Genomic DNA, 19,968 nt, shown 5'->3' with positions numbered 1-19,968 from the left:
ATCATGCTTTAAGCAAACATCAGCTTGATTCAGTGGTTCAAACAGCAAGTGGCTTCTATGTGCCAGGTAGGCCTGCAGGTCAATACACTGACCCATCTGCCACATCAGTACCCGACACCTCCACACCTGCTGTCAAGAGCACCGACGTTCCCATCCCAAAGCATCATAAACCTCCACAGTAGCCTGGGGGGCTGGAGGAACTTGTCAAGACAAACTGGTTAGAGGTAGGACTTCAGAACAGAATCGAGGAGGCAAAACACATCTGGTTTTACGCTATAGGTTTTGGACATTTCTTAGTCAGAAGCAAAAAGACCTTAAGAGTTTCCGGGGGCTTCGCCGGTGGTCCAGTGGTCAAGACTCTGCACTCCCAATGCAGGGGGCCCGGGTTCGATCCCTGGTCAGGGAACTAGATCCCGCATGCCACAACTAAAAGATCCTGCATGCTGCAACTAAGACCCGGCACAGCCAAATAAATAAATAAATATTTTTTAAAAAGTTTCTGAATCCCACACAATCATACTATTGTTCACAGTGAAATCAAGTACAGTTTTATTTAAGAATTGGAAATAATTTCTGTGAAAGAAAATCCAATATTTAAATAAACATTTCTGCATGTAAAAAGAAGAGTAATTACCCCATTAGGTTACTCTCCTAGCTTAAGCTATGGGACAGACCCTCAGGAGCAAGCGCTTGGGACCGCTGCTGATGGCCGGTCGTCCGAGCCCAGGACGGGGCGTCAGGCTTCCATAGCGGGGCACAGAGAGCAAGCCTCTCCCACCGTGCCAGACAGGCTGGGGTCGCCTGGCCTCACCAGGTCACTGCAGAGGCAAAACGCAGAGGGGGAGCACAACTCCCTAAGGCAGTAAGGAAGTGCAGAGAAGGGACAGTGGTTCACTCTTCCTGTCACAGAGGGGCTGCGACCAAACGGAGCTGCAGTCGGGACCCCACAGAACCTCACCTGTCAACACAACCGCTTGGTTTAGCGATGCTTCCCCATCATGTTAATCACCCAGAGTGCTAAGTAAGTGGAAGGGATTAATAACGTTCACTTTGTAGGCTTGTGCAGCTGTTTGTGACAATGAAGGGCTGGCGGGGCACGCTGCCTTCTGCCCTCTGCCAGGCTTGCCTACAACCTCGTTTCCGTAAACTGCCATTCTCGGCCCCAGCCTGCAAACCCTCATGAAATGTTTCATTTTGCACTGCTTCAGAATAGCTTTGCTCTGTGCAGTGCCTACTTTCCATTTCAGAGTCCCCGCTTTGAAACCTGCAATGGAAAAAGAAATCTCTTGACGGTTTCTTAATTTGAGGGAACCGGCGACGTGGCCTTTACCCAAAATAAGCTTTCGGGAATACCCAAAAAGCCTGTACCTCATTAACCTGATTCTCTTCCCTGTGCGCTGTCACTGCTGAATTTATAAAGTTAAAAATAACCTGAAGATCTCAGTGCTAGATGAAAGTCAGTCACTTGCCAAATCCCGCCCCTAAGTAGTTCATCTTTGATCCCCAAGTAATTGCGGACTTCCGCCCTGGGTTACAAATCAGGGTGGGAACTTGCTTGTGGACCTGCTCTTTCAAGCAGAGCAGAATGTCACGTCCAGCGCAGGTGGTGTGATGGCAGCATCTCCCTGCTGACACCAGGGCCTGCCTCCTGAGCTCCAGGCCTGGCAGGCAGGCGGAGGAGGGACAGACCGTCAGAGGCCAACACCTCCGGTCTTAACTGTCCGCAAAGCCAGGGTCGTCACTAGCTCCTCTCCATCTGCTAAAGAGACAACTTCACAACCCCCCGTGGTAATGAAAGCCGGGTCCTAACCTGCTAGATGCAGCAAGAAAGGACTTTCCCTCAAAGAGCTGGGGGTGGCCGCCAAAACCCCAGCTACGCCCTCCTCAGTTTTGCAATCCTATTAAGTGGCGTTTATTTCACTGGGAGTGGTCTGGAGAACAAGTTTAGCACTGAGTCAAGTCCCCAAACACAGTAAGTGCACGTTGACGTCCCACCGGGCAGTGTTGCCGCCAGAGGAATCTGCCGCGAGGCTCTGGCTGCTGCCTGGGCTGTCTGCCTGCGAGACCTCAGGAGGCCGCGGCTGGAACCTGTCCGGCCCTCAAACCAGCGAATGGCGCACCTGTCACCAATGAACCTGTAAACCTCTTTGGTATATATAATGATGAAAAAACTAATTAGGCCATGAAATCTAGAAATAAGTTAATATTTTGAGTTGGTAAAATGCTTTTTTGAACACACATTTCCGGTATCTGGTACAGTGAATCAAATGTCCAATTTTGTGTAACTCATGCAATATTGGTTTCGTTTATGTCATCTCTGTCACCGAAGTATTAAAAACGTTTGACATTGTTCTTCTAAGTCTTCACAAGACCCCTGCGAGGTAGGTGGTATTGACCCCATCCTACAGATGGGGAGGTCTAGGCACGGAAAGGTTTAGTGGCTCCTCGAAAACCGCGTCGCGTGGCGCGGCGTGGCAGCGCTCCAGCCAGGGGCCGATGCCACCTCTGATTCACGCTCTGTTGGTGCCACTGCAGGACTGCATGGAAGGAATTCACACTGAGAGCAAGTTGCTCTCTGGTCCAGAATTCAACAAGGGTCTCAAAGCTTATATGTTTGACTTGTAAAGCCAACCACTCTTCCCGAACTTGAAAAACAAAAGTACTGACTAAATCTCAACCGGGATTATTTGCCCTATTTTTTTCATGAGTTGACTTGCTTGAATTTCATAGTTGTTTATGCTCAAACCCCTTTGGAAAAGACAGTTTGAAATGGCATTAGGGACGATGGAATTTTGAGAACAGAACATAGAAATCAATGGTTAATAGATTTAAGTCAAAACACAAAAATATAAGCTATGATAGAATAAGAATAAACCCCAAGTAAACGGAGAGCAGTATTTCTCAACGTTTAACAATGCCTTGCACAGAGCAGGTGTCCAGGAAGCATTTTTTTGGATAAAGGAGAAATGACACATCTTTGACATTCCTGTCACTGGTAACAGCCCCCTTCTGGGAGGAGCCAGGACCCAGGAAAGCCACAGGGGCCCACAGTCTCCCTGGCCCGGGGAGCCCTGGTAACACAAAGCGTCAGCTGAGTCATCTGGAGGGGTCTGTGCTGCCTCTCTGCCAAATGAAAGGTGGGGCTCACATGCCAAGCGAGTCCCCCGAGTTCATACTGCTGTTTTTGAAAACAGGTAAGTAAACATGATGAGATATACGAAGAGCCAAAGTGCCTTATAAGGAAGTGTCTTTAAAACTATAGAGATCCTCATGCACTTAAGGACAGAAACAGGGAGGTTAAAGCTGTGCTGTCTGTGTGTTTCGGTCCAAGTAAGGGTTCTGAATGGGTTGCTAACGCTAGTAGGTACTGGTGCCCACGTACCCCTCCTGCTGCAGGAGCCTCACTCAGCGTCAGGAGCGAGCCCCCCTCTCCCCAGAGGTCTTGGTCACAACTTAACAGCCCCGGCCTCGTGGGGGATGGAGTGTGGCCTAGGCTCTCCCCGGGCACGTCGGGGGGGCACTGCTGAGTACTGCTGTTACCTGCATCTCGTCCACCTTTAATCTGCGTCCTACCTTGATGCAGCCCGAGATCACGCTGCTCCGGGGCAGGGGGAGGTGAGAGTGGGGGTGGGAGGGGGGTCCTTTGGTCCTAAGGCCTTCTGACCATTTGATCTTGAGTGATATTCCAGAAGAGTAACTGGTGACATACAAAATGATTTAAGAAAGTCCGTTCTGCAGAGCGGCCGACAGGAAGCAGTTCCGTCCCACGCTGCCTGGAGTGGGAGGCCCCCCGGCCTGGCCTGGGCCGCCCGGGCCTATCATAGCTCCACCTTGACCCCCTTTATGAAAGGCAGGCCCGTGGGCACCCGCTTCTTATACTCCAGGTACTCGTCTCCAAAAAAGTGGATCAGCGAGATCTCCTCCTCCTCTGTCCGGTCGCGGAAGAAGCGCCACACTGTCAGAGCGTAGCTCACGCCGCAGATGGGGTTACACAGCACCACCTGACGAAGGGACACAGGGTTAGTGGACTGGGGTCAGTGTGATCCGACACCTTGAGCTTTAGCGGCACGTGCTGCTCTCCAGCAACCACAGAGGACTTCCTGCCAAGGGCCCCAGAAACTCCCGAAATATCACCAGGGTCTTTGAGACCCTGAGCCAGGGCGCCATTAACGGAAACCACACCATCACTTTCACAACAGGGCTAAACACCCATCACTGCAGCTTTCGTTCGTTTCTGTTGTTCCTCTTACCTGAGAGATACCTAAAAATTGAAAGGAAAGAGCAACCTCTTGCATTTCAACCCCCAGGCAGAGGTGCTAGCAACTCCTCCCTCCACCCCCATACGTGAATTCCCGTTCCAAGCACCACCGCCTTCCCGCGTGGCTCCCAGCCTGCCCCCTCCCTAGCACGCTCCCTCCCACCCCACAGCTGCCTGGCCCCCTGCCTCTGGCCCCCGCAACCTTCCTGCGTAAGTGCCCTTGATACACTGCTATCAGCTGAGCCCCCAAAGCCACTTCTTCCATCAGATCACTCCCCTGTTCAGAAAGCACCAAGGCCTCAACCACGCCTCCTGAGCCCGGCTTTCGAAGTCCAGGAAAGCAGCTCCTCGGCCCACCTCTGTCTGTGTAGCTCAGGGAGCCCACTGATCCACCCCTGCCCACGCCGACGGGCCCCCCGGCCCCCGCCCGGGACGTATGTCTTCCCCACATGGGTGACCCCACTTCTTCTCACCACTGTTTACTGAGCACCTACTGTGTCCCCAGCACATGCCAAGCCCTTTACCACCAACCAGTAAGCCATTCGACGCCCAGAGCAAGCCTCTTGAGTAGCGCCGCCACCCCCGCTTAACCCGCAAGGAAACGGAGGCCAATCAGTTGATGTTAGAGCCGGACCGGCCCCACCCGCCCGCCAGCGACCCCAGAGCCTGTGCCGCCACCGCCAGCAGACCCTAGAGCGGGGTTTCCCAGTCTCAAGCCACAACCCATCATGGAGCCAGGAGACCAATCCCGTGCATCCGAAACGGCATTACAAACACTAACAAGATAGGAAACAGAGTGTTTTGTACACAGTCAGGGTGAGTGTTGTTCAGGAAAGATGTGTGCAGCTTTTACACACACTTGTGTGCTGGGTCATGGTGTAGAAAGATCTATAGTCAAAGAAGTATGAAAAGCTCTCCAGTCCTAGAGCACTTAGGTTTATTAGTTAGCACTTAACAGCAAATTACATGATTCCACTACAATCAATCTGTTCCCGGGGAATGTGATCTTAAGTTTCAGAGTTGCAAGTTTTCACACAAATGCTGTGCAGTAAACTACTACACCACTGGGGGTCACCAGAGTGCCCCCCCATAGCATGCACTGCAATGGGATGCCTGGGGGCCCAGACTGGATGTTCCCAAAGAGGTGATGAGTTTTCTAAGCTCTATCCACATTGTCTGGCCAAGTCCTCCTAGGACTAAGAAAACAGATTCAAGAGACAATGCTCAAGAAACAAGGCTTGGGGGCTTCCCTGGTGGCGCAGTGGTTGAGAATCTGCCTGCCAATGCAGGGGACATGGGTTCGAGCCCTGGTCTGGGAAGATCCCACATGCCGCGGAGCAACTAAGCCCGTGAGCCACAACTACTGAGCCTGCGCGTCTGGAGCCTGTGCTCCGCAACAGGAGAGGCCGCGACAGTGAGAGGCCCACGCACCGCGATGAGGAGTGGCCCCCGCTCGCTTCAACTAGAGAAAGCCCTCGCACAGCAACGAAGACACAACACAGCCATAAATTAATTAATTAATTAATTAATTAAAAAAAAAAAAAAAAAAAAAGAAACAAGGCTCGGTCTGCAACCTGAGACAGACCAAACCTCCATCGCTCATGTTAAACCTGACACATGACCCTGGGCTCATCCACAGCAGCCTCTAATGAAAATCAGCTAAGCTGCCCCTTGAGTGGCAAAGGGCTCTCCCCAAAGCCCCATCTCTGTCCTCATCCCACTGGGATGCTCCAGATCTAAGTTAAAGAGGCAGAAAAGGGGTACGACGGGGGGGTAACGGCACCTAGAATCGCCAAGAGTTTACAAGCTTAGGACACCCAGATTTTAAGTACATAGCAAAAAATGCTAAAGACTAAATCAGTTCTTTTGACTTTTATTTAACTATCACTTGAAACATGGCAGGGAACACGTGTACCTATTTTAAAAGGACCAACAGGGAATTCCCTGGTGGTCCAGTGGTTAAGACTCCATGCTTGCACTGCAGGGGGTCCAGGTTCAGTCCCTGCTAAGGGAACTAAGATCCCACCAGCTGCACGGCATGGCCAATAAATAAATAAATAAGTAAACACAACACTTAAAAAAAAAAAAAAGAAAATGGAAAAAAAATTTAAAAGACCAACAACTTTGTGAATACACTGAAATCTACCAAATTATACACTTTGAAATGGTGAATTTTATGATATTTAAATTATATGTCGATTTAAAACATATTTTTAAAAACTTTAAAGGAGACCAGTATCGTATCTGATAGCATACCTGGGTTCCGATACTCCAGTAAAACCACCCAACATAAGAAGGATGCCGGAACCAAGCGTATACTCCGCTTGTCACCAGAGTGTGGGTTTCTGACTTTTCATTCTGCACCACGTGGTTGAAATTGGAACCAGCTGTAAACATCGCCGCTTTCCTCAGACACTCTCCAAAGACCACCATCAGCAGCCCCGTGGCGCTGAGCCAGGTGATCTGCTTCAGTTCTGCAGGAGAGGGATGGTGACAACCGGGGAGTGAAGACCCTGGACTGCTGAGTTCCCCTCTGCATGCTTAAAATTAACCTACGTTTCGAAAGACAGGGACACTAGAACACATGCTAGTGGGCAATAGGCATCTGTCATCACATTAAAATTTAATTATAAACAAAACACAGTCCCCTAAGTCGTGCTGTTCACCCATTCACGTTAGAACGCCAACAGCCCAGTTAGAGAGTCGCAGCAAAGAGCTGACGGGCTCTCATCCACACCCCACCGCCACACGTTCCCATCCTTCCTCTGGGGACAAACACAGCTAAGTGAAGCCGAGAAGGATCCAGCGTCTCCCGTCTTGGCCCTTTACTGGATCTTAGGAACTACATACATTTCATTTAACTTGCTGTGGAAAGTTCAGTGTCAGAGTAGGTTCCAGATGCAGTAGTTTTTGCTAATAAAATTTTTACATGAAATTTCTCAAGTCACAGAAAATGAACAGATCCAAATCTTCTGACTGTAAAATTGGTATTACAGCTATCAGAGGTTGGGACTTCCTGTTAAATGGTACACACTACGTCCTGCAAGGCTTAAAGCGTAAGGTCAACACATCCTCCATTCAAAATCCAGAAGCAGAATTCACAAGTGGAGCTTGTCCCTTATAAAGAGCTTAGTGAGGATAGAGGTCTGGGGAAAATCACTCGGGGAGATTAGAACTGAGAGGTGAACCCACGTCACTGTCCTCAGGCCCACGTGGAAGCCACCCATCTCCCCTGCAGAGGGGAGAGCAGGGCACACTGACCTGGCCAGAAGATATTTTCAAGTGTGAACTCTATCCAAGAAGAAAGAGCTGCTACTGTATACTCCACACTGTGATTCAGGAGAAAGGAATCCAAGGACAGACTCTTGGGATTATTGACGGCTGTGACTAAGTATTCAGAATAGTGAAACAATGACAGGGAGCACATATACCTATTTAAAAACAAAAAGAACGAGAGGTAAGTTGGGGCAAGGGAATCAAGTTAGCCGTTAAGTCCAAGTACAGATTTGGTCTGAACTGTCCCTGAATTCTATGATGAGGGCCTGCTGTCACCTGTCTGAGAGTAGACATCAGGCACCCACATGTAGCATTATTCCCTGAGGTTTGCAGAAAGGGGGGTTGTAAAGGGACTATGTTGTTGAATGTCACAGGAGGGAAAAAAAGAAAAAAAACCAAAAAACAAAAAAAACATAGGTTAGGAAGGCACTATAGGCCTTCAGCCTTTTTTAAAATGACACTACACACAGTAAAACATGAAAGAGAGAAGTATCAAAATAAAGTAGTGATGTATGTCGAATACAAAAATTCGAAAAACTGAAATAATTCCAGCAAAGAAGGATTAGATGGCTCAGAGTATTGATAATAGGAGATGAAGCTTTTTACCTTGAAGCCACTGGTTCATATCCAGGTCAGGGCCTAGAAGGCTCAAGGGACTGAAATCACAGTGTAGGGAAAAATCCTACACTGGCCGTGGGGGAGGCACTAGATGTGACCTAATAGAAATTAGAGACGGAAAAGGCCTGTGAAGACGAGCCAGAGCCTTGCCCCTTCCTGTCACTGAGGACCAGTACCCTCTTCTGGGAAGGGCTGGTCACATTACTGAAGGTGCAGCAGATGAGAACACCTATGGGAAGGGCGCCAGGGAGACCTGTTTCCACCTGCGACAGAAGCAACCAACGGGCACAAGTTCTCAAGGTTCGAGATGCGGGAATCTAGGAAGCTAGAGGCCTCATTCCCTTAGAGCCCTCACTAGCCTTCAGCCAGCCAGGGATGCGGGAATATCACTACTGACCCTCTGATCCGCCCACCCTCACCTCAAAACTATCATTCCCAAAGCACTTCTTACCAGCCAAAGTGATTCCAAGAAGACTGGCTAAAACTTAGCAGCACTCCACAGCCAAACACAAAGCCAAGGAAACAGGCTCGGATGGCTATCTGAAATGGACCCAAAAGGGGATCAGTCACCTGGTTGTTCACAGAGCATACATCCTACTTCCTGGGATAAGTAGGCCACCCGCAAGTCCATGGAGCCGATTTGCTCAGAGGTTAACAGGGTGAAGCAGGGCTGCCTGGGTTCAAATCCCAAGCCCACCCCTCTATGGCTCTGGGGCCTTAGGCAAGTTACTTAATCTCTCTGGACCTCGGTTTCCCCATCTACACAATGGGGATGACAAGAGTACCTACCTCTGAGGACTGCTGTGAAGATTACCCAAGTAAAGCACTTAAGACGAAGTGCTTCGTAAGTAAGGTTTAGCTACCATTACTATTATGATTGTTATTGTCACTCAGGGCTGTGGGAAAACTGCGTTAAACCTAGCTTATTGGCCGGATTCTCCCAAGTCCATGCAGCGAATCTGGTCGGGCAGCCGGGACTCTGCGCCCAGCCCCCTCCACGTAACTGCGGGGGCCTCTGACCTCAGACTTGACAGCAGGTAGTTCTCCACACCTTAAATTACATAAAAGAACTCGTGGGCCCGCTCACTCCCCACCCCACGTGCATCTGCCGCAGCTGCTGAACGGCACCAACCGCAACTTCCCACCCACTCCGCCGGGTGGAGGGGGCCCGCGCCCCACGCCCCCCGGGACTGGCAGGGAGGGGGCCCTCCTGCCACCTGAACTCGCAGCTGCTAAAAGACGCGGCCGGGGGAGGCAGCCCCTCTCGCGGGCCGCGCTCTCGGCAGACCCGGACCTCGACCCCGGGGGGACGGTGCCCACGCGCCGCGCCCAGCCCGACCGGCCCCCGGTCCCCGCCCCGGCCCTCGGCCCGGCCCGGCCCGCACCTGGTAGCGCGGCGGCCGGTAGAGCAGCAGCAGCAGTGCGTTGAGTCCGGCCATGTAGAGCGCCAGGCCGGTGCGGCCCTGCAGGCCGGCGCGCGTGAGCAGCGGCAGCGCGAGCACCGAGGCGCCCAGCAGGAAGGTGGCGAGGCTGAGGCGCGCCTCGGAGCCCAGCGGAGCCCGCGCCGCGCAGCCCGCCATGGCGCAGGGCGGCAGACCAGCGGGCGGCGGCCCCAACCGTAGCCTGGGGAAACCCGCCCGCCGCGCCTGCGCACTGCGCTGCCGACGCCGGCCGGGAAGGGCAGCCACCCAGACCTGCGCACCGCCCGTGAACTCTCGCGATACCGCCGCGCCGTGCGGCAGGGGCCCGAATTTGACAAGAGCGCCCCGCCCTGCCGCCCCGCCCCGCCTCGCCCCGCCCCGCCCCGCCCCGCCGCGCCGCGCCGCGCCGCGCCGCGCCGCGCCGCCCCGCCCCGCCCCGCCCCGCCCCGCCATCCTCCCGGGACCCACTGACACAGGCAGAGCTGCGGCTGGCTGGCGGGGCCGCGGGGAGGCTGGGTCCTGGGCCGAGAAGTTGCCGGCGGCGTCTGCCAGGAGTCGGCCCCAAACTCCATAATGTCCCCGTCCAGAGAAATCACGTGAAATCTAAAGCACCCCGCCCCCGCCGCTCACTGGCCCCGCGCGGTCCCCCGCGAAACCGACAGTCCTGGGCATGCGGGCGCAAGCCGGCGATCCGCCTCCACCCCACCCCGCCCCGGGGGGTCCGCGCGCAGAGACCACCCGCCCTCGGCAGGGTCTCCGAGCGCCCGCTGGGCGCCCAGGCTGCGGGGACACTACCCTTGGGGCATGCACGCAGCCGGGTGACCGCCCACTTCAGTTCGCGTCGAGGGAGAATGTTAGCCGACGGTGGAAATCCTCAAGACATTACGTTTTTTTATAAGGCAGCATGCAAAACTTTACAGTGTGATCCTGACTTCACTTGGGAAAGAAAAGCATATGTGTGAACCTGGGAAAATGTTTGGAATAGAAGCCAAAATTACTTCACAACAGTAATCTTCAGGTGGTAGGGACTCTGGGAGAATTTTACTGTCTTTTTTATATGTTTTTGTATTTTCCATCTGGCCCACAATCAATCTATATTACTTAGGAATTGTTTCTTACTTTACCGGCGCAGCATTGTGGAACTTCCCGGAGCGGGAATCCAACCGTGCCCCCTGCAGTGGAAGGGCTTAGTCTTAACCCCTGGACCACTGGGGAAGTCCTGTTCCTTAATTTTTTAAAAGGTAAATGCTTCCACTTCCGGGCGCTCACAGAGGCCTGATGGCGGAAAAAGGCAAGTAAGCAAATGACTAGAATAAACTATGGAGGGATGGGAGTGGGTCAGGAGCCAAGTAGGGATAGAGAGGGAATGGGAGCGACCCCAGAGAGACGCCCGTGGGTGGGAGCGTTAGGAGTCTGCCCCGGAAGAGTCGGTACTGGCAGCCCGCCTGAGGCTGGAAATGAGAGCAAGGACATCTACAGGAGGGAGGGGACCGAGTTTTGCAGACACAGAGGCAGGAGGAAGCAAGCCTGAAGCGGGATAGGGGACAGGCCCTGGGGGAGGCTGGAACCCAGAGTAGTGGCTCAGAGAGCCATAAGGGCAGGTGGGCTGTGAGCTGCAGTCAGCCCAGTCTGCCTCTGAGTCCCTGGCCACCCTACCTTCCTGTGTCCTTGCAGGACCAGGCAGGAGGCCTGGTGTCTGGAAAGCTGGGTTCAGGGAAGGGTGGAGAGCCTGCCTCAGCAGCTTTGTGAGCTCAGGCAAAGCAACTCTATGAGCCTCAACTTCCTATAAAATGGGGATCCTGATTTCACGGATCTCATACCGATGTTCTGTAAACCCAGTATCATGTTTAAAATGTGCTCAGAAGACATTTGCTAAACTCGGTAGATGGGAACTGAAAGGAGATTTAATGTTTTAAAATGCAGCATCACCCAGTTGCAGCGCCATGTGGGAAGCCTGGACTGTTACTGGGGGCTGCGAGCCAGGGTCCTGGCTGCCCCCTGTTTCTACTGCCTCCCCCGCTCAGGACCTCTCCTGCATCTGCAGGACACCTCACGGCCACTAGAGGGTGCTCACTGCATCTTCACTCCCGGGAGTGAGTCTGCTCCTGGGGCAGAGGGCTGCTCCCAGGAAGCTCCTTTTCTGGCCACTGGTATCTGCTCTCCGTGCTGACTTATGGCAGGGCCAGTCCCTGTTCTGGGGGGCACAGAGTAACATGTAATGCAGATTGGAAGGCTTGAGCAACTCTCTCTTCTCTGCCCATCAGTTCCTCTTAGACCATACATCTCCCTCCATCAGTCCCAAGTTGGAGAAGGGAGAAAGAAGGGGGAGGCAGTCCCCTTCCAGGTAGGGCCAGACCAGCGGGAAGGGGAATTTTTAGAAGTCACTAGAGTTGCTGAATCTGTCAGGGCCCGGGGGTTCACAGAGGAGTGATGGAAGAGAAAGGCAAGTAAGCAAGTGTATGTACACACTGGCATAGACCCAGAGCAACAAAGTCACACAGGGAGATACACAGGCACACAGAGAAACAGTAATTCACAGAGATATAGACAGAAACACAGAGGCCTGCTTTCCCACCAGAGAGGAAAGCAATCTGATCAAACACGTCCACTCTGCACCCAGCTCTCCTGTGTCACTCCAGTTTGTCATCCCCTAGGCTAGAGGAACAGCACACCTACAGTAGTATAAGAAAAGAAACTAGTCAGCCTGGGGATTCCTTGCTTTCCATTTTTTCCCCTCTAAATAAGCATTTGAATGTGTTTTGTTCTAGGAGCTGTGAGGCAAGCACAAAGGGAACCCTTTCTCATGCAGGAAGTTCCCTCTCTAGGGCCTCCCTTCCCCGCCCCCCAATCCAGCCATCCACCCACCAGCTGAGGTGGCTTTCCATCCTGGGCCCAAGTGGGGATCCCTCTTGTTTTAAAAAGCCATCAGAACCATGTTGACTTTTCCAAGTTAAGCGGCAGGCTGAGGTGAAATTAGGCTCCCTTTTCTCAAACAGGTTGCTTTACGGAGAAAGAGGAAATGTAGGAAGGGGGAATGCTGCAGAGCAAGCAGGAGAAGGGGCAAGGATGGGTGTTAACCTTCCCAGGATGAAAGGCTGGCTCCTGTCCAAGCCTGACACCAAGTAGGAAACAGCTCTGGAACTCTGCCTCTCCCTTCTCCCTGATGGTGGGTGACCTCCTGGGACTCCTTGTCACTCACAGTCCTCTGCCCTATCCACTTCCCACGTGGAGGCCAAGAGGGGCCTGTCCAGTGTGGCTGCAGCTTGCTCTGATCCTCCAAAAGTTGTTTTTTCTTCGCCTCCTCTGGCCATTCCCCACTCCAGGCATGAGAGCCCGCCGCCCCCCACCCCGAGTCTGGTAAATGACTCGTAATTTATGAGAACATCAGCCCAACGTGCATAAGTCATATGTGCACAAAGGGGCCGGGTAAATATTTAAAGATTAGAGCCAGCTGGGGAGAAGCACAAAAGGCTGGGACAATGAGGGTCTCCCAGAATTCACCCTCTCTGAGCTGGGCCAGCCCGGTTCAGTGTTGATGCACTCACCGGAGTCCCAGCCTTTGTCCCCTGGAGGGCCCTTGGCTGCCGGGCTATTCGGAGTCCTAACCCAGCCAAAGAGAGTTAAACAATCGCAGCCTCTCCAAGCCCATCTGGAGACAATTGGCTGAGTCATTTCTGAGCTTTTGCTGTGTCCCAATAGTTAATTACATGGAGCACTCACTTCATTCCATTTAGAAATGCATCCCGGAGGGGGACGCATATTTCTCCCTCCAGCCACTGCACAGGCAGTGGCCTCCGCAGCACCTAACAGCTCGGGTAGCTTTAAATGCCTGGGGGCTGCAGGAAGGCAGGGGTTCCCATCCAGGGCCTGCATCGTTCTGTAATGTTCTTTTGCCAAAGTCAAGAAAACCAAATGGAGGAAGAGAGGACAAAGGCACAGGTCACTTTGGGCCTTAAATTCCCCAGCCTGAGGAAGCCACGGGCTTTGAGTAGCCCTGGAAGCCCCCAGAGCTCTCCTGAGTTACAGAAAGAATTTTTCCTGAATGAGCAGAGGGCAGCCTGTGTCCCCCCAGCGCTCTGCCTGGACTTGTGCTCCTTTCCAAGCCCCCTGGGAACCCCAGAGGCTAAAGATGGAAAGGGAGTCGGTGGCCTACATCCCGGCTTGCATAAGCCGGGTTTCTAAGTTGGTCCATGCCCTTGCCGGCAGCCCGAGAGCGCTTGGTCCTGTTTGCTCTCAGAGAGGACGAGGTGAACCCGCAGCCGCTCCCCCTACCTCGGAAAACGCCTCCCCCGCCTCTGCACGCGCCCTCGGAGCCCAGCCTGCCTAGGGTGTGTAGGATGCCCAGACGCAAAACTTGCAAACAGACCTGGGGGTCCCTAGCCTGGGTCTCCGAGCAGGATCTCGGTGGAGACTCCGGTCTTTTCCAATGACCTTGCCAAATGCAAAAATCTGCCTTTAACTTAGTGGGAGTATCGGCTGCCCAGAAGACTGACCCGAATTGGGGGTAAAGTGTGGTGAGGGTGGCGAAGAAACTGTCTCTGAAGGTGGGAAAAAGGTAAAATGGAACTTGCACAGAGATCCCTTTCAGCCTTGAGTCCCGCGCGGCCCTCGGCCAGCTGGAGGCGACGAACGCGCCAAGGTGGCTGTTCGTGGCGAGGGAGCCGCGCGAGGACCCGAGCAAGCCCGGAAAGTGGGGGAGGGGATCGGCCTAGGTGGGGAGACGCCAGCTGAGGACCTGCCAGAGGGGGAGGGGGCGCAGCGGGCAGTGCCGGGGTGGGGGTCGGGGGCAGCGGAGGCGGAGGCCCATTGAGCCGGCAGGGGCGGAGCTTGACAGCCCGAATTCCTCCCAGGCCGCCCGGGCCGGCCTCGCCTGCCGCAGCCAAAGCAGAACATTGCGAATTAGCGCATTTTGCGGTCAATTTTCCACTGCTTAAGAAACACTAAGCCACCCACGTGAGCGGCCCCACCCAGAGCGGCCGGGATCTCGGGGCACGGGCTCGAGAGGGGTGGTGGCCCTAGGAGCTGCGGGGGCCAGGGTGCAGGCGGGGGCGTCTCGCGGGCCCCTTTATTGCGGCCCGAACTCTGGAGAGGGGGCGGGCCCGGCGCCCCCGCTGTGGGCCGCGAGAGCTGCGCCGAGGGCCATTGGTTTGCTAATAACGCCGGAGTTGAAAGGCGCGGGCGGCGGTTTATGAGGAGGGATCATAATTAGAGGACAAATTGCTCGGCTGCCCGCGCGGCTCGAGAGCGGGGCGGGGATGAGGGGGACCGCCCGAGCGAGGCGCGCGCCCAGCCTCCCTGCAGATGTGCAGCAGCTGGAAGCCCGCGCGCGGCGGGGCGCCCGGAGTTTGGCCCCGAGGGGGCGGGCGGGGGCGCGGCTTTGTGGGGCCGGCACAATGTCCTTAACACTCGGCTGCCCCCTTTGTGCCCGGCCTCGCCGCCCGCCCCGCGGCGCCTTTGTACCGCGCCGCCAGCGCCCCAAGCCGGAGCGAACCCGCGGAAGCCACTCGGGGCCGGCCGGCCCCGGCGCTTCAAAGCCGCCCGGCGCGTGCCAGCGCCCGCAGTCCCGCCGCGGCCCCGCCACCCGCCCTGGGCCGGGCCCGGCCCGGATCTGGCCGGCGGGCCCTGCGGCCGGGGCGAAAGAACACTTGGGAGTCGCTGTCGCCGAAGCTTCTGCCTGAAAGGAGGGCGGGGAGCGATTCTCCACGCTACTTGGCGCCTGGGAACGCCACTGCCGGGAAGGGGGCCCATCAATACCCCGAGCGGGGGTGGATGGGTAAGAGAATGGAGCTGGGGCCCACCAAGGACCCAGCAATTTCCCCTCCCCCTCCCACTGGGGCCCCGCGAAAGCCAGTTTGTTCAGTCTTCGGCAGCAGGGCTCCACTGCCGAACTTTTGGGTCCTTGCGACTTCCACAGCGCCCTCACAAGCAGCGCTAGGGGCCGCATGTTCACCGAGGCCAAGGGAACTCAGTAAAGGGAGCTGTGTAGGTTTGAACCCAGGGACTCCCGCAGATGTCAGTTTTCCCGTCCCTCACAGCTCCTGGAGCCCAGCCTCCTGAAGCGCAAGCAGGGACTGCACCGGAGTCCTGCTCTAGGGCCTAGCCCGTCCGGGGGCAGGTGTCTCCTCTCTGAGCTCCTGGGGTCTTCAGCCACCGCCTGAATAATGAAAAGGGGGTTGGCATCCCAGGCCTCCAAACGTGCAGAACGGCGCTCTCCCCAGATGCTCAGTGGTCTCCACCACCACCTCCCATTTGTTGGGACCCAGAGAAGGCCAATGGGCAGGGGTGGGGGGAATAAACACCTAGGCCTTCCCTGTGAGGGAAAGGTCCTCAGAGCCTGAGTTTTCCAGCCTGCAAACTCAGGACTGGAGGTGGGGGAGGCCTTTCTGACTGCCCTGGCCTGAGGCTGCCTGCAGCTTGCCCCCCAGTTTGAAGAGTGTGGGTTGGGTCCTAACAGGGCCAGAGGGCCCCGAGCCCAGACGGAACCCCGACGCAGGACTGCTCCCAGTCCCGAGGCCCCAAGGAGGAGGAGGCTGGCTGTGGCCCCGCGGGCGGGCTGCATGCTTTAATGGGACACATGTTGCTGCTTGGCCCCCGCGGGCCTGGTCTGCACCTGGCTTTGAGTGGCCACAGGCAGAAAATTGCTGCATTGTCCCGACATTAGGGCGAGTAATGCAGCATTGCCAGCGCGGCCCGAGCGTGGAGCCCGCAGAAAGGCCTCGCTGGCGGTTGCTCCCTGCCTCCGCATCTTCATCAGGCCCGAGGAGGCCCGGTGTTCAGTCATCATTAGTGGGGCTTGCAGCCAGCTGGGCCCATGGACCTCCCCCAGTGGGCTTGGTGGTGAGGCCCAGAATTTAGGGAGACTGGGAGGGGATGGGCATGGGAAGGAATTCCAGACTCAGGCAGTGGTGAGGGTGAGAGGGATAAAGGAAAGACTGAGAGGACCTCCCTGGTGGCGCAGTGGTTAAGAATCCGCCTGCCAGTGCAGGGGATACGGGTTTGGTTCCTGGTCCGGGAAGATCCCACATGCCGTGGAGCAACTAAGCCCGTGAGCCACAACTACTGAGCCTGTGTGCTGCAACTACTGAAGCCCGCGCGCCTAGAGCCCGTGCTCCCCAACAAGAGAAGCCACCGCAATGAGAAGCCCGCGCACCGCAACGAAGAGTAGCCCCCGCTCACCGCAACTAGAGAAAGCCCGTGCGCAGCAACGAAGACCCAATGCAGACCAAAAAAAAAAAAAAAGGAAAGACTGAGAAAGGGTAAAGGTGGTCCCTCAGGAGGGAGGAGGGGTCCTGGAGGTGAGACCTGGACTAAGGGAAGAGAAGAGGCAGAGGGAGGTGGCGAACTTCCCAGTTTGTCCCTCTCTCATCCCCTCCCCCTGGGGGTTCCACAAGTCCAGGAGCGCCTCATTGACATGTAAACGAGGGGCCCCTATAAAGGCGGTGCCGCCTGCAGTGGTCTCTGCTACGACAACATGGGCACTGAGTCCGACACCCAGGGCAGCTCTGGCGGCCCCGCCGGCAACTTCCGCAAGGTCTGGGGTCCTGAGGACTGCGGGGGTGAGGGGTGAGGCAGAGGGCGAGAGGGCCAAGGCCTTGCCCTCTAACTGCTGCTCACCCACAGATCTCCAAGCCGCTGATGGAGAAGAAGCGACGGGCGCGCATTAATGTGTCGCTGGAGCAGCTCAGATCGTTGCTAGAGAAACACTACTCGCACCAGGTGAGAAAGGGGACTCGGTGGAGGTAAGGGATGATACGATCCCCAGCCTCATCCGCTCCAGCCCAGGCTACGGCGCTAAGAGCCCTTTCCACGGATCCCCAGATCCGGAAACGCAAGTTGGAGAAGGCGGACATACTGGAGCTGAGCGTCAAGTACATGAAAAGCCTTCAGAACTCGGTGCAAGGTAGCGGGATGGCTTGGGGGGTCTGGCGAAGAGGCGGGGGAACTTGTGGGGTCAGAGCCATGGATTCTACAAGGCCAGATAAAGGAGGGATGGATGGAGAAGAACTGCTCAGGTCAGTGGGCAGCTGAGTGAGGAGGGGGCCCCATATTGCTGTGATTGGGCAGGCAGCAAAAGCCCGTCTGGCTGTGGAGTTGTAATCCGGGTGGGCGAAGGTCTGGACCCGGGAAGGGCGGAGCGGGTTCGGGCTGACTCCCCTCCCTTCTCTTCCCTCCCTCCACACTTTTCCCCTCCCTTGCTCTCTCCTCTCTCCATCTTTCCTTTCCTCCTCCTCTCCCCTCCTTTCCGCATTTCTCTCATCCGCTCCCCTCCCCCCAGGGCTCTGGCCGGTCCCCAGCGGAGCCGAGTACCCGTCGGGCTTCCGCGGCTGTCTGCCGGGCGTTAGCCAGCTTCTGCGGCGCGGAGAGGAGGGCGGCGACGGCCTGCGCTGCCCCCTGGCGCACGAGCGCGCGCGTGGCAGCACCATGGACAGCGCCAGTCCCGGCCCCGAGGCGCCCGCGCGGCGCGGCCCCGGCGCCCCCCCAGTTTGGGCCCCTGATCCGGCCGCCGGCGGCTCGCGGTCCCCGCCACCCCGGCTCCTCTTCTCTGGAGGTCTCCCCGGTCAGTCCACCAGCATCCCCGCGCCGCAGTCGGCGTCTCGCCGCTTCGCCGAGAGCCCGGGGCCAGGGCTGCGCTTGTGGCGGCCCTGGTGAGGATCTGTTGCGGCCTCGGACTCACGGAGGCCCTCGTCTGGCCTGGGGACGCAGAGACTGTTTTGGACGGCCGGGACTCCGGTCATCGGTTCTGGTCCCGGGACGGGGTGGCCGGGAGGGTGCCGCGTCTCTTCGAACTCGGGGAAATACACGAAGCTACGATTGGACCGGGTTCTGCGCGTCTAGGCATAACCCACCCCCCACCCCAGCCCTACCCACTTAGGCCGGACCCGCTTTCTCCTCCTCCCACCTTCTAGTGGGGCTGGGAGTGGGTGTCCCGGGCTGCGCCCCTTTCCCAGGGCCCCTGGCGGCAGATCGTTCCCGCCCCGCGGCCGCGCCGCGGTGGGAAGGTCGCCGTCGGCAGCGGCACAGAGCGGACCCCTCGCAGCGAGGAGAATCGCTGCCCCGCCCCTGCCCATTCAGCCGGCCAGGGACGCCCGGTTCCCACCGGCACAAAGCGCGCCAGGCTCCGCCCCCCCGGCAAGGGGCCCCCATCCCATCCCCATCCCGGACCCACTCGGCTTCCAGGGATCCCCACCCCCTCCGCACGCGGCGCGGCCCACCCGCTGGCGCGCGCTCCTAAGTCTGCCCTCTCGGAAGCCCCCTCCTTAGCGACCCTGCCCTGCGCCCGCTCAGCGCTGTGGCCCCGCCCGGTAAGATGCTCCACCTACCGCCCCGGCCACCCGACGCTTGGCTCCGCGCGGCTTCTCGTAGGGACCCCGCCCACTGTCGCACCAACTTGAAGGCTGCTAGGGCACACCCCGGCTCCTCTCAAGGGAGAGTTCACTTCTCCCCGCTTGGAAAAGACCCCGGCCCCGCAGAGTCCCCGACTCCGGACCTCTGGGGCCTCCAGGGAGCCCACCACCCTTGACGACCCTGGGAATGCTGTGCGACTCGTCCGAAAATGAGGTCATTGCTGTGCCCGGACTCGAACCCGGGGCTCCCGGCCCGCGAGGGGAAGCCTGGGGTTGGAGGACAGGTCCTGCGCTGAGCCCAGGAAGAGATCCTAGCACCTCCTCCCACCAGCTTGAAATTCAAAATAAGGACAGTGCGAACTTCTGAAATGGGTATAAAGAGGCCACGAAGGTTCTAATTTCTCCCATGATGCCTATTTAGGTGAATCTTTTTGAACTACAAACATCAACTTTGTATAAAACGTTTCTCATTTTGGGCTGCCCCTGCCTTGCCGTGTGCTAAACCCGTCCTGGTCAGACCGCGGGGAGAGGGCTCTCCGGAGCTGGGGCGGGGGTCCTGCAGTGGTGGTCCCGGGGCGGCCTCTCGGGTCTCAACTTCCTGACACTAATCCCTCTGCAGGCCACCAGGCTCCTGTCGGCCACCAGGTGGCGATCTTACATCGCGGACCCAGGGCACGTCCTCCAAATTCCAACCCAGGCTGGTGGGCGGGTCAACCGGTACAATGGGTCCTCCTCCCCCAGGCACGGCTCCAACTGCTCTGCCCTTCTCGCCCTCCAGAATCAGCCTTACTGTGGTTAGCGGTCCGTGAAGCCAAACCCGGGCAGGGGCTGCCATCTGCACTCATAGGTAATCTCCGTCCTTTACTGGGGCTTTGGAGCCCACCAGGCCGCTCCATCCTGCCTCTGCTCCAGGTCTGACTCACTCGCTGGGTGGGGCCGCTGGATTTGCCTAGAGAAAGGGGCAAGTCCAACCCAAAGGAAGGGTGCACTAGCGGAGGAATTCAGGACCGAGAGGGAGAGACGTTTAGGGGCAGCTGGCCAGCGGTGCTGT

The 19,968-nt window shown here is 56.7% G+C and overlaps 2 protein-coding genes across 3 annotated transcripts; one reads left to right on the top strand and one right to left on the bottom strand.

Annotated features, from left to right (window-relative positions):
• Positions 1–532: 532 nt before the first annotated feature.
• Positions 533–9,834, bottom strand: ICMT (isoprenylcysteine carboxyl methyltransferase). 2 transcript variants are annotated; one of them, XR_014265728.1, is made up of 6 exons: positions 9,538–9,834; positions 8,604–8,692; positions 7,520–7,689; positions 6,515–6,732; positions 3,574–4,001; positions 533–2,748 (listed from the first exon to the last, which is right to left on the bottom strand). XR_014265728.1 is itself a non-coding variant. In XM_082469627.1 (5 exons), the coding sequence occupies exons 1-5, from the start codon at positions 9,730–9,732 to the stop codon at positions 3,819–3,821; spliced, it is 855 nt and encodes a 284-aa protein (XP_082325753.1). In that variant the 5' UTR covers positions 9,733–9,834; the 3' UTR covers positions 533–3,818. The 2 variants fall into 2 exon arrangements, 1 of the variants encoding a protein (XP_082325753.1); XM_082469627.1 differs by having other exon boundaries at positions 533–4,001.
• A 218-nt stretch (positions 9,835–10,052) lies between these two features.
• HES3 (hes family bHLH transcription factor 3) lies at positions 10,053–18,624 on the top strand. The gene is made up of 4 exons (XM_082424934.1): positions 10,053–14,128; positions 17,194–17,289; positions 17,392–17,473; positions 17,849–18,624. Exons 2-4 carry the CDS (start codon positions 17,209–17,211, stop codon positions 18,220–18,222), a joined length of 537 nt encoding a protein of 178 aa, XP_082281060.1. The 5' UTR covers positions 10,053–14,128; positions 17,194–17,208; the 3' UTR covers positions 18,223–18,624.
• The last annotated feature ends 1,344 nt before the right edge of the window (positions 18,625–19,968 follow it).

The sequence above is a fragment of the Balaenoptera physalus genome (genome assembly GCF_965194825.1).
Source record: "Balaenoptera physalus genome assembly, chromosome: 1".
NCBI classification, from domain to species: domain Eukaryota; kingdom Metazoa; phylum Chordata; class Mammalia; order Artiodactyla; family Balaenopteridae; genus Balaenoptera; species Balaenoptera physalus.
The sequence above is the reverse complement of the archived record's forward strand: the minus strand, read 5'-3'. Positions and strand labels throughout refer to the sequence as shown.

What these genes read in the sequence shown, in the direction of transcription:
- ICMT (XM_082469627.1), bottom strand. Translation starts at nt 9,732, where the DNA reads ATGGCGGGCTGCGCGGCGCGGGCTCCGCTGGGCTCCGAGGCGCGCCTC. An exon ending in TCTTGGAATCACTTTGGCTG is followed by an intron (nt 7,690 to 8,603) that starts GTAAGAAGTGCT and finishes GTTTTTAAATAG; the next exon opens with GTATATGTGCTCCCTGTCAT. An exon ending in ACTGGAGTATCGGAACCCAG is followed by an intron (nt 4,002 to 6,514) that starts GTATGCTATCAG and finishes TCCCTTCGTCAG; the next exon opens with GTGGTGCTGTGTAACCCCAT.
- HES3 (XM_082424934.1), top strand. Translation starts at nt 17,209, where the DNA reads ATGGAGAAGAAGCGACGGGCGCGCATTAATGTGTCGCTGGAGCAGCTC. An exon ending in AGAAACACTACTCGCACCAG is followed by an intron (nt 17,290 to 17,391) that starts GTGAGAAAGGGG and finishes ACGGATCCCCAG; the next exon opens with ATCCGGAAACGCAAGTTGGA. An exon ending in CCTTCAGAACTCGGTGCAAG is followed by an intron (nt 17,474 to 17,848) that starts GTAGCGGGATGG and finishes CCCTCCCCCCAG; the next exon opens with GGCTCTGGCCGGTCCCCAGC.